The following is a 15,714-nucleotide window of genomic DNA, read 5'->3' on the forward strand; positions in this document are numbered from 1 at the left end:
TAAGTCCACTGTCTGTTCATCCCCTTTCGTTTTTGTTGCTTACACAGTTTACTTACAGTCCTCGCTTCTGTTGAATATCCTGTGTTTGCATGCATTACCCTGTATTGTATCAGTCTGTATGCAGGTGATCTTCCTCTGCCTCGGGCACTCGTATAACCTGTTAGTTGTTAGGATTCATATACAAGCTTAGTTTTTGTCCTTGTGGAAAGCAGAATCTGCAGCTTAGCATCAGCTAATCAAGCAACTTTTTAATTGAGTGCCACTTCACTGTCCTCTTTTAAGGAAATCATCCTTTCCTTTGATCTTAAACTTCGTGCTTAGCACTGTTGCTAGCATAGCAGCATTGACGTTCATGTCTTGTAAAACTATCTTACTAGCACCTATTACATCTGCGTATAAAATGTTTGAGCTTCAGACCTTTATGTTTAGGGAACCCTCAGTGGTCTTTCATAAACATCAGCTATCCCTTAGCCTTTAGGAATAACCCACATTTCCCATCAAAAGTGGCTTCCAGATTGTCACAGAACCGGAACATTTATCTCCCAGTTTTTTTTTTTATTCAGGAATTAACTAGAGGGGAAGTAATTTACAACCTGGATGTTGTCTAGCAGTTCATGTTACCTAAAAAAGGTGCATGACTTTAGGAAGACAAAACAGTTGTTCATATCCTTTACTACAGGGAGAAGAGTCTTGCAGTTCTTGGCAGGCACAGTCTAGGTTGTCGGCTGCAGTATCTTTTTCTTCTTTAGGCAGCCGAACACATGTTGGTGAATACAGTAGTCAAAGTGTACTCCCTCTAGTCGAATGTCTGCTTCTAGTACTTCCTTCAGAAGTGCTGAAATTAGATATTTGTGCCCCGTCTGGTTGTTTGCGTACTTGCTTGCCAAACATTACTGTCTTGGCCATGACTCCAGGAGTCAGGCTTATTCTGATCAGATTGCGCCACATCAGAGTGACCCTGGCAAAATCCAATTTGCACCAAATCTAATTTGTTGCTTTCTTTGAATGCAGTCTAGATGCTGCTTTTGCTGAGCTTTCCTCATGCAGGACAGAGTACCCCTACTCAAAGCCAGAGTTCAAGAAATTGTAATTTTTAGAAGCTGTTCCTGCAGGTAACCATTTCAGACTTTATGGACACTTCCATTTTAGGGTAACCCAGGCCAGATGCATGAGTCTTACAGTTTTTCTAGCTTATGGTCTAGTACCTCAATGAAGAGGGAAATATTCACTTATACCCACTCTGCCTCCAGGCCATGAGAGTATAGTGATGGAGTCAAATCTTTTTGTGGTGACCGCTCATATTCCTGGGGAAGCCATTTCTTAGCAGCAAAGTTGTTGCTTCTCCTTCATGGGTGGTTTCTGGCCCCTAGTAGCCAAAATGTTATTTCTGTGGGAAACTCCAGGTTGTGATCTCTCTTCTGCCTTGTTAAATACAGTTGTTTTATTACATCTCCCCGATTCCTCAATCAAATGACTAAGACAAAGCTGCTCTTGCACAGGAGTGGCCATATGGTCTTTTTCACCGAGTCATCCAAAAAAAAGCCAAAATACAGTGGGATAAAATGAGGATAGAAAATTGAACAAACTAACCTTGGTGAAAGACCACCTACATTTTTGCCATTCAGGACATTGTGGTCTCACCCAGTGGGCCAACCCCGTGAACCTACTGCCTATCTTCTTCATTTCCACTGATAGCTGACATCTCAGCTTTTCTCAGAGTAATGTCAGTTTTCATATTGTCTCAAGGATCATCTACTAGAATGTCTTGCAGAAACAAATGGCATCACTTTCCCACCTGGATAAGTGCAAAATGTATGTTAACACTGTCTGCTTCTAATACCAGTGATACAGTCTTGCTTATCAGAACTGTCTAATTTGAAGTTAAGTTACTGTTTTATTGAAGTGGGCCTGGCAACTATTTCTCTAACTTTCATTTGTGGTTCCACTCTTCCTTAGTTTCCCTAAAAGCTTTCCTGAGGAGAACACTTCATTTTAGACCACTGTGCTGGGCTCTGTCCCACCTTTGGGTATGTATTTCATACCTGAGAAATGAATATTGCTACCATTTGAGCCTGCTGCTCTCACTCCTAGTGTCAGTTATCTCAGCAGAAAGAAGTTCTAAGTTGCATGCTCTTGGTCAAGTCCCGTATGTTGTTCTCCCTAAGGAAAGCGTGGACCTCAGGAAAAATCCATTCTTTGTGCTTAATTTAGCTGCAGAGTCAAATCTGAATCAACCTGACCATCTCCCAGTCTTTAGTCCAGCTACATTTCATGAATATCCAAGAGTACCCAATCAGCATGAACAGAGCAAATGCACAGTGGTGCAATGGTTTACATTCTTGACTTGCAGAAAGAGGTTCTCCGGTTTGATTCTTGGTCGGGATGCCTTCTGTGCAGAGTCTGCATGTCCTCCCTGCATTCGTGTGGGTTTTTTCTGGGTGCTCCAGTGTCCTTCCATGTTACAAAGACCTGCATTTGGAGCAGTTCTCTCAGGGCCTCCACTGAAAATTGGCTCGTTCCAAGTCAGACTTTCCTAGTTAACAAATGTTAAATAAATAAATGGAGTTCTGCATACTGTTTTGTTTTACTAAACCGTGACATGCATTGGTAGATGACACTTTATTCATGTTGCATTATTGTACAGTTATATTTTTGAATTTGAAATGTGCTCCTAAATGGCTTTAATGACAGTTGTTTTTAATACATTCTAATACATTCTCATAAACTTTCATTGACAGGACTGTTGTGCAGTTTGTTCCAGCACTTAATAGTTAATATATTCTGTCCAGTGTGATTTTTATTGGCTTGTGTTAATAAGTGGAGTTATGTATACTAAGTTTTGTTTTACTAAACAGTGACATTCATTGGTGATTGACACACTTATTCACATTGCATTATTATACAGTTATATTTTGAATGCATTGCGTTGTTCTTTAGTCTGATGAAGTTCTGATACAGTAAAGGAACGAAAACTAATAATACAAGTGTGGGGTTTGTTCATTTGTTTTATTTTTATATATATTTTTTATTTATTTATTTATTTTGTTTAGTAGCGTAAGTTATTTTTATTAATAATTTTCTTCTGGTGTTTTTCGGTCTTTGTATAATAATAAATAAATAAAAGCCTTCTGCAGACATGACCCAACTCTTTATGCCCTTTTTATATGTAAACTGTGAACTAATGTTTTTAAAATAGTCTCAAAGTATTTGGCTAACTGTTTCAAGTTCTGTCACAGTAAATCTAGAAAACCCCATCCTGCAATGCCTGAGGCTTATTCTGTTATGGCCCTGGCCACATCTGCAACCTTCTGTACAATGGTTCTGTAAATGGCATTTCTGCAGCAGCCACATGATCACCTTTACCATGCACTGTAAGGTGGTCACAATGTTCATGACCTTTTCCGTGAGGGCTACTGTCATCTGTTTATGTGGTTTCGTAATACTGGCCACCTTTGAGTATTTCCTGTAATCTTTGTCCTTCTGGTTGCTTAAGATGAACCAGCTGTCCGATATAAACGTTTTTAGATACTTTACCACAGTGTCTGATTTATAAGGATTTTCATCTTTAGTAACAGTACCTTCTTCCGTCTCCCTACCTACCTGAAGTTTGTTTGGTTTCCTTTTTGTCTTTTGTCCATTTTCTCCTTATTTTAGTCTTGCTTCTGAAGAGGTATAGAGCGAGAAAAGAGCTATGCATTATGTGAAGTGGGAAAGTGCCTTGAAACCTTGAAAATCTTTATTGGCTGAGCAGTCCTAATGCCTGCAGTATATAGTCCTGTTTACTGAAGATGGACCTACTTGTTAAGATCTGTCAGGTTGGCATGTGTGTGTAACTTCCTTCTGATGACCACAACCCAGAACAGTGCCCACAGAAAAAGAGTGCATGGGTGGGTTAGTTAATTTTTTGTTAACCTGAGTAGAGCACTGATTCCAATGGACCATTTTCAGACTCAGCCTGAGAGTACCAACTCAGAATGATAAATGAAGATAAAGAATTAAAAGTGACATTCACAACATTGATTAAAAATATAAACAGTAAACAAGTTAGTACAGTAATTAGAGCTGTGGAGATTAGTAATAAAGCCTGATATCTAGTATTTTATTTTTAAGTTATGCATTTTCATGGTAAAGAACCTTCTGTACCGAATGGATGTATGGAGAAAAAAAGATTTGGCAGTTGTCACGTCAAAGCTCATATCCGTTTATACATTTAGGGTAAGGTAAGGTGAAGGTTAGCATGTGTTTGAGCTGCATGGTCGGAGTGTCATTCTTCATGTACACAATATACTGGTAATTTGACATCACATTTTTAATGTGCAAGCACATGCCATATATGATGCAGGTGGACCATCTGCTGTCACTTTGAAAAAAATCATCCTTAAAACCGAGGAAGGGACTGAGTGAAAGCCCTGCTGAGTTTTTGCTTTCTGTAAAAGCTGTATGTGTACGAACATTGTTGTGGTAACTATCTGAATAATTGTACTCTTTAAGACAGCTGTCAACCCATGTCAATCATGCACTGCCTTCTAAGTAATGTGAATGAATGGTCCAATTTCTGAACGTTGTACAGAGTGATACAGGGGTCGTCGTCATACCTACATTGTTGTATTAGATTTGTAAGGTAAGACTACTTAATTTGGTTGTTGGAGTACATACAGATTGCTTTACAGTTCTGTCTGTTCTCATTGATCATAGTTGTTGACTGATTAAGGGGGTGAGCACCGCTTCAACCAGTTGGTTTTCTGGCTGATTTTTGTTTTGTAATTTGTATTTCTGACTGCTCTTAACATTGCAGTGTGACAGCTGCTCAGGTGATGCTATTTTTGTCACTGAAACTATTGATGTGAAACAACTTTTTTAAGAAGTAATGAGATTATATTTTTCCCTATTTACCAGGTATTTGTTTTGTTTCTTCTTTACCCAGGGGAAAAGGGCTTGGGAAAAAATACCCAAAAGCATCTCCACTATAAAGGTTGCTTGTTTCACAGAATTGTCAAGGACTTTATGATACAAGGAGGAGATTTTAGTGAAGGTATGGTAATTCAAATAATTACTTCTGTATTCAAATTTTATTTGTTATTTTGGAGTGGTGCATTCTTCTGATAATTTATTTGCACATCTTTTTTTTCTCACAAGGAAATGGCAGAGGCGGTGAATCTATATATGGTGGCTTCTTTGAAGGTAATCTTAATACATTTTACCAGTAAGTTGCACATAGTGTTGTATGAATATTTAAAGTTGTCCTGTGTATGAAGAAGTGCGTGTTTTCTAATGTCAGAAATTTTTGTTTACATTGTATACTTTGCCATGTGTTTGTAGGGTAAAGGTTCCATGATAAATTATATTCTGATGACCGATATTTAAAGTCTGCTTAAAAATAATTTTGCATTGTACCTTTCTTTGAGGAAACAATTATTATTTATTTATTTTGTATTTGATTACCGGGTTGGTCTGACTGGCAATCAGGTGCCTGTTTTCAGCAGAGACCCAATTATTCCAAACCAGGTTCTACTTTTGCCTCTCCTCCAGTTTAACAAAGATGGTTCACATAGTCCCAGTAGGATTTCCTAGCTCGTGTTTATTTTTGATTAATCGGGTAAGTGGATTGCTCACTGAATGAACAGCAGTGTACAACACTGTCTTAATAGGTACAGTGCAGCAGTGTAGCAATGTTGTTCCTGTGTAGATGAGCACTGTGCAGAGCAATGCACAAAATGTCAATGTTCTAGGTTCATAGGTTGGTACTAGGCTATCAGCCCTAGGGCCTGTACAAGCCTAGCCGTAACAATTCCCTGGCTGTTTCTTCCCACACTATTTACTTCCCTGGACCCTTGTCTAGCAGGGCGACTGACATGATCCCCGGGGTGAATTTCCTTTCTCCCATCCAATCGTCAAGGTTCCTTTTGAAGAGGGCCAAAGAGGCGCTCTGCTTGACATGTATAGGCAGTCTATTCCAGAGTCTGGGAAGTCTCTGGGTCAAGAAAGTATCCCTCCAGCATGTTTTGTTTATTGTGATGACAAGATTTAGATCCCTGGAGAGTGTGGCTCTGAGGGATTGGGATTTCTTTAAGTGTAGCATGTCCAACAGCTCTGGGTTTGACATGGCCTTGTATGTTAAGCAGAGATCGCCTCAGAGTAGACGATATGTGACAAGAGTATAGCTGGAGTTTTTTAAGACGGTCAGCATAGGGCATCTGCTTTAGGCCTGTGATTCTTTTAGTGAAGTATTTCTGCAGCCTTTCCAGTTGTTGCAGTTGTCTTGAGAGGTACATACCAAATGGGGCGTTGTATTCTATAATGGGTCTAACGAGGGATGAGTACAGTGGGACAATGACCTCCTTTTTTCTGGATGAAATGCCCTTGGTGATGAGGTGTGCCACATAGAAGGATTTCCTGACTGTTATGGCAATGTGGTTTATTGAAGGTGAGACCACTGTCCACCTGTGTCCCAAAATCTCTTATCACACTTTCGGTGTTTAGTGTACTGTCACCTATGTGATAATTCACGGGTACATGTTTTTTCCCAAAGGGGATAACTACACAATGTTAAGTTGTCAATCTCGCCTTCATTCTTGCTGGATGGGTTCGGCTCCGACTCTGCCAGTACTAAAGCTCGAGAGCTATTTTTACCAGCTCGAGGCTCCCCTATAGCCCACAGTGTTAGGCGGTAAATACCCAGATCTCGTTTGCCGCTTTAGCTGCGAGGTGCTTGTTTCTGCCGGCTCTGCAGGTTAGTGACTTTTTATAGTTGTTAAACTTTAAAATCCCCTTATTTTTCTTTAGGATAGTTTCTCACAATAGTTTCTTTTTAGTTAACTATCCCTAGTTTCATTCGGGTTCCCCTAATTGTTTTTCCCGTTTATCCCCTGTTAATTTCCTTAGGCCTTCGGGCCCTCCTCACTTCCCCTTAGTCATACTTTATTGTGTGAGTGATTGGCTTAGTTTTCCCCTTTCTTTAAAGTTGTGTCTGTGTGTGTGTCTGTGTTTTACAGCCACTTTAGGATGTCTAAAGACTCATAGGTTGATAGGTTCATACTAGGCTATCTGCCCTAGGGCATTTATAAGCCTAGCCAGAGTGTGTGTGGCTTTCACCACCCCTTAGGATGAGAATACTATACCCATTAGTTTGCTGTGCCTCTGTCCAGCAGTGATACAGAGATGATTCCCGGGGTAAACCTACGATCTCCCATCCACTCATCAAGATTTCTCTTGAACAGAGTCAGTGAGGGGCTCTGCCTCACATGGACTGGGATTCTGTTCCATAGTGTAGGGAGTCTCTGGGTGATGAATCTGTCCCTCCAGCACGTCCTATTTATATCCGTGTTGAGGTTTAAGTCTCTTGCTCTCGTGGCTCTGGTGGATTTGGATTTTTGAGGTGGAGCATGTCCATTAATTCTGGGTTGGACATGGCCTTGTATGTCAGGCACAGATCACCTCTGAGCAGACGGTATGCGACTGAATAGAGATGGAGTTTCTTCAGTCGGGCATCGTATGTCATATGTTTGAGCCCCTTTATCCTTTTGGTGAGGAACTTTTGGGGTCTTTCCAACTGCTACAGGTGTCGGGTAAGGTACATTCCGAATGGGGCGTTGTACTCAATCATTGGTCTGATAAGTGAAGAGTACAGGGGTACAATGACCTCTCCTGATCTGGATGTGAATCCCTTCATGATCAGGTGGGCAATGTAGAAGGTCTTCCTAACCACTTTGGCAATGTGAGTGTCAAAAGAGAGGTTACTGTCAACTTGGGTCCCCAGGTCCCTGATAACTTCTTCCGTGTTTAATGGATTACCACCTATGTGGTAATTGGGGGTCACCTTGTTTTTCCCAAAGGGAATGACTATACATTTTTTGGCATTTAGCTTAAGGCCATGGCTCTGGCACCAGTTATCCATTTCTATGAGACCTCTCTGGAGGATGTCTGTGTCTGATGGAGTGTCAATTATGGTGCCCAGTTTGCAGTCATCTGCAAATTTTGTCAGCCACAATCCCCCTATGTTTGCCTGCACTTCAGAAAAATAAATGCCGAACAAGAGGGGGCCCAGGACTGAGCCCTGTGGGACACCGCTCGTGACCGGCTTAGTCTGACATGGCACCAGCAACTCTAACCCTGTGTGTTCTGTCCTTGAGCCAGTTTGCAACCCATCTTGTGACATATGGGTTTACATCTAAGCTGGTGAGCTTTTCTATGATGCCCGAGTGGGGTATTGTGTCGAACGCTTTTGCTAGGTCAAGGTAGGCTGTGTGAACTGCCTTACCCTCATCAATGGCCTTAGTGACTGTTCGAAAAAGTTGACCAAGTTCAAGAGGCAGGATCTGCCCTTGACAAAGCCAAATTGGGTAGGATCCAGTGTCTGTAGGTCCCCAATGTCTTTATTTATGAGTTCCATTATGATCCTCTCCATAGCTTTGCAGACAAGGCTCGTCAAGCTTATGGGGCGGTAATTTCCAGGGTCCGTAGAAGCACCGCCTTTGTGGAGTGGGACCACAGTTTCCGTACGCCATTCTTTGGGTACGTATCCTGTAGTAAGGCTAAGATTAAACAGCAGCCTTATGTGTGGGTTTAGTTCCTCATTGAGTTTGTGTAGCACACAGCCGGGGACACCGTCCGGTCCCATTGATGCTGTGTTTTTTGCATGAAGAAGTGTGATTCGTGCTGTCAGAAAATGTCTCTGACAGACGGTCACACTTCTTGTTCATAGGTTCATACTAGGCTATCTGCCCTAGGGCATTTATAAGCCTAGCCAGAGTTGTGTGGCTTTCACCACCCCTTAGGTTGAAGAATACTATACCCATTAGTTTGCCGTGCCTCTGTCCAGCAGTGATACAGAGATGATCCCCGGGGTAAACCTACGATCTCCCATCCACTGGTCAAGATTCCTCTTGAACAGAGCCAGTGAGGTGCTCTGTCTCACATGGACCGGGGATTCTGTTCCACAGCATAGGGAGACTCCTGGGTGATGAATCTGTCCCTCCAGCACGTCCTATTTATATCCGTGTTGAGGTTTAAGTCTCTTGCTCTTGTGGCTCTGGTGGATTTGGATTTTTTGAGGTGGAGCATGTCCATTAATTCCGGGTTGGACATGGCCTTGTATGTCAGGCACAGGTCACCTCTGAGCAGACGGTATGCGACTGAATAGAGCTGGAGTTTCTTCAGTCGGGCAGCATATGGCATATTTTTGAGCCCCTTTATCCTTTTGGTGAGGAACTTTTGGGGTCTTTCCAATTGCTGCAGGTGTCTGGTAAGATACATTCCGAATGGGGCATTGTACTCAATCATTGGTCTGATAAGTGAAGAGTACAGGGGAACAATGACCTCCCTTGATCTGGATGTGAATCCCTTCATAATCAGGTGGGCAATGTAGAAGGTCCTCCTAACCACTTTAGCAATGTGAGTGTCAAAAGAAAGGTTACTGTCAACTTGGGTCCCCAGGTCCCTGATAACCTCTCCTGTGCTTAATGGATTGCCACCTATGTGGTAACTTGGGGTTACCTTGTTTTTACCAAAGGGTATGACTATACATTTTTTGGCGTTTAGCTTAAGGCCATGGCTCTGGCACCAGTTATCCGTTTCTATGAGACCTCTCTGAAGGATATCTGTGTCTGATGGATTTTCAACTATGGCGCCCAGTTTTGTATATTGCCTGGGACCTTTGCATCTGCAGGACTCTTGTTCTGTCTGCCACGCTTTCAGTCCAAGAGTCCTGCAGGAACGCAAAAATAAACTGATACTTCGAGGCTTATTAAAGCCTGAAGGCTCCCTGACCCAGACCGCGTCAGGAAAACCTTCTAAGCCTTCCAAGGCGTCGGCTCCAGCTTCGGAGCCGTCCGCTGGTGGCTCTAAGGCTGCTTCGACATCGACTCTGTCTGGAGCCGATGTTTCGAAGATTAAAACTGTTACCTCGGCTCCGGCTGGAGCAGAGAGGTCCGAGACGCAGACGGCTCCGATAGTTTTGTCGGAACCATCTACTAGGAAGAGGTCGAGGATCCCCATCCATTGGCTCTATCCACTCGGCCCCGGGATCTCCACTCTTATCAGAGAGGAGCCATAGGTCCCACTCCTCTCGGTCCTCCAGGCTGTCTGACCATGACTTAGAGAGGGTGGTGAGCAGACTTCTCAAGTCCCAGGCACTGGCCCAAATACTGCATAGCCCTACCCAACGGTCAGTGGCTATACCCATCCCTTCCTCAGTTCCTCCTCCGATTCCCATGAGTTCAGAGCCGGAGCTTCTGGGAGCTGCGACTGTCGGTGTGTCGGAGCCGATGCTTCCACTTTTGGCTCCGCCGTCGGCTCCGATCTCCTCCTTGGAGGGATCTGGGCGCCGGGCTTCCCTCTGCTCCGAGGGGGCGAGTGGCATCGGACCCTTGTCCGAGCCCGTTCTCCCTCTCGGAGCGTCGGCGCTGGTGAGCTCTGCCCCAACATCGGCCTCAGAGCAGTCCCTTTCGGTGCCGGGGGGAGTCCTCGTCTCTTTGGAGCGGGGATCTTCGGCCCCGCCTGATCAGGAGGCCTTCGAGGTCATGCGGAGCGTGCTAGACCCGGTGTCTGCTCCACGGTCGGCTCCCTCAGCTCCTCCCTCTACAGTGCCTGCGATGGTCTCTACCCACCCTCTCGTCCCAGACCGTAGAGAGCCAACGTCTCAAGTTTCCCCACTGGGAATATCCTCCTCTTCCGAGGCTTCTCCTGATCCTTCAGGGGAACCCCCTCAGAAGAAACAATGCAAGAGGAAGCAAAATCTATGCAGACTGTTAAAGACTTCTTACTGGTACAGCCCCCTAGGTTCAGCAGGCATTTTTCTTCCAAGCACTGGTCCTTTTTCTGCACCTAGTAAACAGGGCCAGCCTAGGCCCCATGGAAACAGACCTCCAAGACAGCAGTCCCATGGGTTGCAGAGATCTAAGCAGTGGACTGCCTCCACTTCAAAACCAGGGAGTTCTAAGCCACCCCCTTATGGAAAAAACTCACAATGACTCACCCCTCCCTACCTCGCATCTGCCCACCATCACATACCCCTATGGGGAAAACTCTCCCTTCAGTCAAGCACCTGGGCCACCATTACCAAGGACCAGTCGGTTCTGAACATTGTGTCTCAGGGGTACAAATTCTCCTTCCACACCCTTCCAACCCCCAAAGGGCTCCCATATCTACCACCAAATCAGTGGGCAGAGGCTCAAAAGCAAATCCATACTCTGCTCTCCATGGGAGCAGTCGAACATGTTCCTGCAGAGCAGATAGGCCAAGGCTTCTGCTCCAGACTTTTTCTGGTACCCAGAAAAGAGGGCATCTGGCACCCCATCCTCAATCTGTCCATTCTAAACACCTTCCTGGTGATCCCAAAATTCAAAATGCTCACCCTCCCGCAGCTGCTACCCATGCTGTCCAAGACGCTTGGATAGTCACCCTGGACCTAAAAAAGGTATATCTCCACTTTCCCATTAGGGAGTCCTGCAGAAAATATCTTCGCTTCAGAGCAGGATCTCAACACCTTTAGTTCTCTGCACTTCCCTTTGGCTTATCTACTTCTCCCAGAGTTTTCACAAAATGCCTGGGTCCGGTCATTGCTTTTTGCAGACAAAAATATTCAAATTTATCCCTACTTAGACGACTGCCTTATTCAGACAGACAGCCAGGAAAAGCTGCTCAAAGACCTGGCCTTTGTAAAGGACCTACTAACCTCCTTAGGTTACACAGTCAATGAAATGAAATCCAAACGGGTACCCACCAAAAGGATAATCTTCCTGGGAGCAAGTCTGGACACAGCATCCCAGATGGCATGCCTAACACCAGGGACATCTTGCAAGCCCTTGGATTTATGGCAACATGCATACTCCTTATTCCATATGCCAGACTGCATATGAGGAAACTTCAGTGGTACCTAAAGAGCCTTTGGTGTCAACACTCTCAAGATCTGGAAACTCCTTTTTACCTATTATTCCTTGCCTGAGGGAGGAATTTCTTTGGTGGACAACAGCCTGCTCCCACAACAAGGGACTGCCCTTCTCCCCACACCCCTCTGCCCAAACCCTCACTACAGATGCATCAGACTATGCTTGGGATGCACACCTGGATGGCAGGTGCATACAGGGCCAGCGGAACTCCCAGCAACTCCCCCTGCACATCACTCTAAAAGAGATGATGGCTGTGCAGCAGGCCTTGATAGCTTTCAAACCCCTTCTCTCTCCAGGGGTTCTCCTGATCAAAACAGACACCACAGTGATGTGGTACATCAACAAGCAGGGAGGGACTCCCTCCTACCCACTGTACAGGCTGGCCATGACCCTTTGGTTCACATCCTCTTCTCTGCAACTACATTGGTAGAACAATACCTGCCAGGCTTTCTCAACTCCCTGGCAGACCATTTAAGCAGAAAACTGTTGGACTACCATGAGTGGCAGCTCAACAGAAACACCTTCTTACTAATAACTCAGAAATGGGGAACCCTGCAGGTCGACCTCTTTGCCTCCCACACCAACCATCAGCTCAGCAAATTCTTCACCAGGAAGCATCACTGCATGGCATGGAAAGTAGATGCCCTGTCCTTCCCCTGGGTAAACCTCTCTGTCTATGCCTTTCTTCCCCTACCTCTCAGTCCCAAGATACTGATCAAAATAAGGGAGGAAAAACCAAGGACCATTCTCATAGCTCCAGACAGTCTCCACTGCCCCCATGGAATCTTTTTCAGATTCCCAACCTCCTAACCCAGAGGGCAGGGGAATTCATGCACCCCCTATTGCAGACACTCAGTTTGGCCGTGTGGCTTATAACCTGACCCCTGACTAATCTGCCCTCTTCAGTAAACAGGTTCTGGATGTTATCAGAGAGGCCAGACGCCCTAGCACCAAAATGTCTTTTGCAGATAAATGGAAAAGGTTCTGCACCTGGATCCAGGCTAAGGGAGCCAATACGGCACAGCCCTCCATCCTGGATTACTTAGCTGACCTACTATACAGTGGTCTCTCTTTCTCCTGTATAAAAATTCAGACCTCTGCTATTTCCTCTCATTTTCCTACTGAGCAGCCTCTTTTTTTTTTTTTTGCACCCTCTGATCAAGCAGATGTCCTTCAAGGATGCATCTGCAGTCATAACATATGGGTTGTCCTGCCTCAGGCAGCCCTTCGGTCAGCTGGATTCCAAAGTCTGGGTCTGGCCTCGGCTGATGTCGCACTTCACCTGACGTCATAGCTCCTGGGGTATAAAGGCATCAGCTGACGCCATTTTCCTCAGTCTTTCTTGCCGCGCGGTGCCCGAAGCAGAAGCTGTTCGCAAGTGCCGGTCGGTCAGATCCAGAGATTTCAGCTACCGAAAACTTCTAAAAAAGCTAAGTACCCCGTTGGGGACTCTTTCTTGCCTCAGCCGATGTCAGACAAAGTAAATAATTGTTTAACTTGTGGGAAACAAATACCTCATAAGGATTTCCACTCTTACTGCCTTCCTTGCTTAGGCTCAGACCACGACGTATCAGCTTGTTTAGCCTGTGCTTCCTTCAACCGACGGACACTTAGACATCGGTCAGAGTTTGCAGAAGAGTTTTTTGGTCTCGCTTTTGCATATAAAATGCCGTCGGAGACTCCGACTACACATTTAGCCAAAAAATGCAAGGAAAAGGACCGACACTTGCGGCCCGCGGTTTCGGCTGAAACCACGGTTAGGCCTACCACGAGTGTCTCGGTTTCGGCTGAAACAGAGTCCTCGGTTCTTCCTTCGGCCGAAAGCATGCCTCCGACAACCGAGGCCACAGAGGCCCCGGCTGAGTCGGCTGCAGAAATTCCTACTGAAGAAGCAGGCACACAAGAATTGTCCGACACCATTCCGTTGGACATCTCTACTCCTGCACATGGGGCAGCTAGACCCCCTGGTTATATGTCTATTAAGGCCTTCTCCAGGGCTAAAGCAGCTAAACTTTTTCCAAGGCCTTACCTACAAAAGCTCTCTCTCACAGACCTTCCTCAAGTTCTCAGATTCTCAGCCTTGCTGAGGACCTTATTTCTCTGATCAGAGGATCCCAACCTCACCCAGACAGGGCCTCACAACCCCCTCCTGAAAAAAGGCCTAGGACTGAACCCCCTGAACCTCTCTCCTCTGACTACTCCTCGGATGGATCAGATTTATCAGACCATCAGGAAGGACCATACTCACCTTATGAGGATTCTGATGCAGAAGACTCCATTCCTTCTGCTTCCCCCCCAGAAGAATTTTCATTTGGGGAAACTCTACACTCAATGAGGGAACACTTCCAATGGCAGGGTCAGGATTTTTCTGATTCTAGGAAAAGGCTAAGGACTTTTTTACACTTGCCACAGCATAGGCCTTTAGCCATACCACCTGTACTATCAGTTGTTGATGATGCATACAATGATGCCAGTTCTGCCCCTGATTCTCTTCCCCCAGCCCCTGCCAAACCTGACAGATATTACAGGGTCCCGGATTCTCACTTCCACTTGTATAAGGCCCATGCTGCAGACCCAGAAGCCATTTCTCAGGGCCCTAAGGGTGTTGCAGCTGCCTCTGCCAAAAAACCCCTACCCTCTGAAAGAGAATCAAGAGCATTAGAGAGATGGGGTAAAAAGGTTTATACATCTGCTACTCTTTCTGCCAGGGCTTTAAACTGTCAATTTCACATGATACAGTACCAGGAATTTTTGTTAGATAGCTGAATAAAAAGCTTTCCTCTCCTGAACCTTTAGACCGCAAGTCCCTTCAGGATTTGGTACACAATTCTCAGCAGGTCAGTAATCATTTCTTAAAATGTGGCTATGATCCACTGGAGGCTTCATTTAGATCAGCTATGACTGGAGCAGTAATTCGAAGGCATGCCTGGCTAAAAGAGCAATCCTTGCCAGACCATGTTAAGTCTAAACTCCTAGATGCCCCTATGGAGAAACAAAGTTTATTTGGCTTCCCTGCACAGGAGGTTCTAAAGAAAGTGGAAGAAAAAGCAAAATCTGTGCAAACAGTCAAGGATTTTCTGCAGGTCCAACCTCCGAGGTTCAACAGAAATTGGCCTTCAAAGAATTGGTCCTTTCCAGACACCTCCAGAGCACAGAGAGGCAGAAGTAGACGCCCAAGAGGCAGAGGTCAATCAAGGGGTGCCTACAGGGGTCGTCAGTGGCAACCTGCCAACCAGAGGAGTACCGCCACAGCTGCGACTGCAACCCCTTCCACAGGACAGACACAATGACTTGGCTCTGATTCCGCCTACCAGGGAACAACTTGAAGCACCCTTGGGCGGAAAGCTAGCTTTATTTTCAAAATACTGGCATTGCATTACAGGAGACAAATGGACTTTGCAAACAATAGACAAAGGCTACAGGTTTCACTTCCACACTTTACCAAAAAAGAGAGGAATGCCAAACCTTCCACCAAGCCAGAAGTCAGAGGCTCTAAAACAAATCATCAACTTACTAAGGATGAGAGCAATAGAAAAGGTACCACCTATGGAACAAGGCCAAGGATTTTACTCCAGACTATTCCTTGTACCAAGAAAAGAAACTCAGTGGAGGCCTATTCTCGACTTGTCCGCATTGAACACATATCTCATTGTACCAAAATTCAAGATGCTAACCCTACAGCAACTTCTTCCCATATTGGGCAAGGAGTCTTGGCTGGTGACTCTAGATCTCAAGGAGGCATACCTGCACGTCCCTATACGACCAGATTGCAGAAGACACCTCAGATTTCTTGCAGGATCAGAGCATTATCAATTCTCAGCATTGCCCT

The 15,714-nt window shown here is 45.0% G+C and overlaps 1 protein-coding gene across 2 annotated transcripts in view; it reads left to right on the forward strand.

Moving 5' to 3' along the window:
• PPIG (peptidylprolyl isomerase G) overlaps nt 1–15,714 on the forward strand; it is an 898,166-nt gene that overhangs the window by 46,307 nt on the left and 836,145 nt on the right. The window contains exons 5-6 of one of the 2 annotated variants that reach the window (XM_044075490.1): nt 4,925–5,032; nt 5,137–5,181. In XM_044075490.1, coding sequence (XP_043931425.1) covers nt 4,925–5,032; nt 5,137–5,181 — 153 coding nt within the window. Of the gene's footprint in view, nt 1–4,896; nt 5,033–5,136; nt 5,182–15,714 lie in introns of both variants that reach the window. The other variant, XM_044075491.1, reaches the window with a different exon arrangement.

The sequence above is a fragment of the Protopterus annectens genome, chromosome 6.part1 (assembly GCF_019279795.1).
Source record: "Protopterus annectens isolate FY-2018-M chromosome 6.part1, PAN1.0, whole genome shotgun sequence".
In the NCBI taxonomy this organism is placed as follows: domain Eukaryota; kingdom Metazoa; phylum Chordata; order Ceratodontiformes; family Protopteridae; genus Protopterus; species Protopterus annectens.